This window comes from Charadrius vociferus, unplaced genomic scaffold, assembly GCF_000708025.1.
Source record: "Charadrius vociferus isolate BGI_N301 unplaced genomic scaffold, ASM70802v2 scaffold611, whole genome shotgun sequence".
NCBI lineage: Eukaryota > Metazoa > Chordata > Aves > Charadriiformes > Charadriidae > Charadrius > Charadrius vociferus.
The window spans coordinates 550,549-553,075 of NW_009646844.1; the positions used below are offsets into that span (position 1 = coordinate 550,549).

Sequence of the window (2,527 nt, forward strand, 5' to 3'; positions counted from 1 at the left end):
CCTCCCCAGCCCGCCACAGCGCTGCTCGAAGGCAGGTGGCGATGAAGGATGCTCCCACGGAAATCGGGGAGGAGGAGGAGGGAGCCCAGCAGGGCATCCACACCCTTACCTGCTCCGCCAGGTGGGGGGCCATGCCCTCGCACGCCCACCCAGCGTGGGCCACCAGCGCCTGGGCGAAGGCGGCGTTGGTGCCCAGCTCCAGCTGCAGGGCTGCCACCAGCTGCAGGCAGTCCCCGCACACCTCTTCCATCTCCTGCGGGACAACACGGCCGGGGGCACATCAGTACCACTGCCCCTCAAAATAAAACTGAGCCCCCTCCCCACGCTTGGACTTGCAGGGCTGGGATTTAAATGCCAGTTGCAATCCGGGATAGCTTTTTGGACAGCATCCCTCCGGTCCCCCCTTCATCCTGCAATATCCCAGCCCTAAACTGGTGCGACCCCTGATCAGATGCCGTTTCATCTGTGCAGTGATCTTAATTTTTTTTTTTTTAATTATTTTTAAATAGGTGATGCTTAGGCGAGTCTTTTCCTTGAGTGCCATCAATGGCGTTCTCGCCGGTGCCACCGTACCTTGGTCTCACCGCGAGGCGGGTCCTGGGGATGGAGCAGGAGGGGCACGTTGGCGATGAAGGGGACGATCAGGTCGGCGAAGTCCTGAGTGGGTCCTGTGGAGGCTGGCGGCGGCTCTTGGAACTTCAGAGCCCCCGTAGGGCTCTCCCGGGGCTGGCACAGCTTGATGGTCCCACACACAACCTTTGGGTCCGACTGGGGGAGCAGAGAGGTGGGGGCTTGGGGCTGTGTCTGCCCCATCACCCTTCTCCCCACCCTGGTTCCTGGGTCATTTCCACCACCATCTCCATCTCACAGAGGTTTGGTCCCAGGCTCTAAGAGCATCCCTTGCCCTGCGAGCCCCCCGAGACATCCCAAACCATGGAGAAACACAAACCCAAGGGGGTTCCCCTCCCCCTCCAGTTACCAGCACTTGCTTGCCCAGCTGGACGAGGATGAGGATACCGGTGTCCACCATCCTCTTGCACTTGACAGACCAGTCCTGGAAGGGCAGGTACTGGCATTTCTTATCCAAGAAGACCCGCAGCTTTTCCTAGGTGACAAGGGGAAAGCTCAGGGCTGGACTGGTCCTGTGGTGGACACGCCAGACCTGCACAACTCCCCCCCAGCCATCACCCACCTCGGTGCGGTTGTCCTGCAGGATCTTGCCCACCACGGAGACCGCCACCTGGCACAGGTGACACGGGATCCCCTTCTGCTGAGAGAGGGAATGCTTTGGGATGCTGCCATGGAACCCAGGCCCCAAATCCCACCCCTCTGCCACAAAAAAACCCCATCCTGAGGGTACCCACTCATTTTTGTCACTCACCCTGCAGACACATTGGCTGCCCAAAGAGCATCAGCGGGTGCTCAGCATGGGGGTGGCCAGGCTAGGATTCTCCTCCCAGCCCCACGTTTTGGGGCAGGATGGGTACATCCCTCTATCTCCCCGCATCCCCCGCCACCTCCCGAGCTCCCGGTGCTGTTACCCCCAGGGCCTGGTCCCAGACGGTGATCCGGCAGAGCTCCAGCGCCCCGCACTTGGCCGCCGTCACCACGTCGCGGCACCAGTCCTCCGGCCGCTCGCCGCACTCGTGGAGGGGGTTGGCCCCGGCTGCGGGGTGGGGAGAGGAGACCATCAGCCCCACCACCGCTCCCCGGGCACCCCGAGATCGTGTCCTACATCACATCAACCCAGCACCCCGAGCCCAGCCCTGCCCCGCGAGCCGAGGGCGATGCTCCTCACCCTCCCGCCGTGATCCACCCTCGGCTTTCGCGATGGTGGTGGGGTTGTTGGGTTTTTATAAAGGATTTTATAAGCCCAGCAAAGGCCAGGCTTTCCCAAGGGGATGTCGCAGCAGCTTTGGGCCAGCATCCAAATAATTTGGGGCATCATCCTCAGCCTCGCAGCGCCCTTCAACACGCTGGGGAGGCGGCTGCTTATAAAAACAGCAATAAATCTTGCAAAACGGGCGAACCGGGGGTGCCGGCGCTCAGCCCCGCACAGCAGCCGGTTGGCCACGCCGCGGCTCCCGGCAATCATTGAGCAACCCCAGTCTTGGGTGGGTCTTTTTTTTTTTTTTTCGTTTCCTCCCAACGACAGCATTTTCTCCCGGCTGCAAATCCCCGGCATGGCAGCGGCGGCGGTGCCCGCCCCGGCAGCCCGGGCAGTGCCGGTGGCATGGCGCAACGCCTGCGGTTTAATTGCCACCTTGGCATGTCAGGATTAATTAGCGATGGGGCAAGTGTTTATTTCCCACCGGCGGATGCGCCCACCCAGGATGCGGCCAGGGAGGTGGCGAGGAGGTGGCACAACCCAGACCCTTCATTGCCCGGCTTCGGCCAGGAGCTGCTCCGGGAAGATGGGGGGGGGCACATGGGGAGCAGCACATGGACAGACAGACAGACAGACAGACACTGCTCCATACCATCTTGTAGCTGGCATTCGCAGCCAGCTTTTACCACCTGAGTTTGC

General features: G+C 61.7%; 1 protein-coding gene across 1 annotated transcript in view; it reads right to left on the reverse strand.

Annotated features, from left to right (window-relative positions):
• LOC104294404 (proactivator polypeptide-like) overlaps positions 1-1,691 on the reverse strand; it is a 3,740-nt gene extending 2,049 nt beyond the window's left edge. The window contains 5 exon segments of the mRNA XM_009894007.1: positions 70-253; positions 574-768; positions 980-1,105; positions 1,193-1,270; positions 1,542-1,691. Coding sequence (XP_009892309.1) covers positions 70-253; positions 574-768; positions 980-1,105; positions 1,193-1,270; positions 1,542-1,691 — 733 coding nt within the window.
• Between the last annotated feature and the right edge of the window lie 836 nt (positions 1,692-2,527).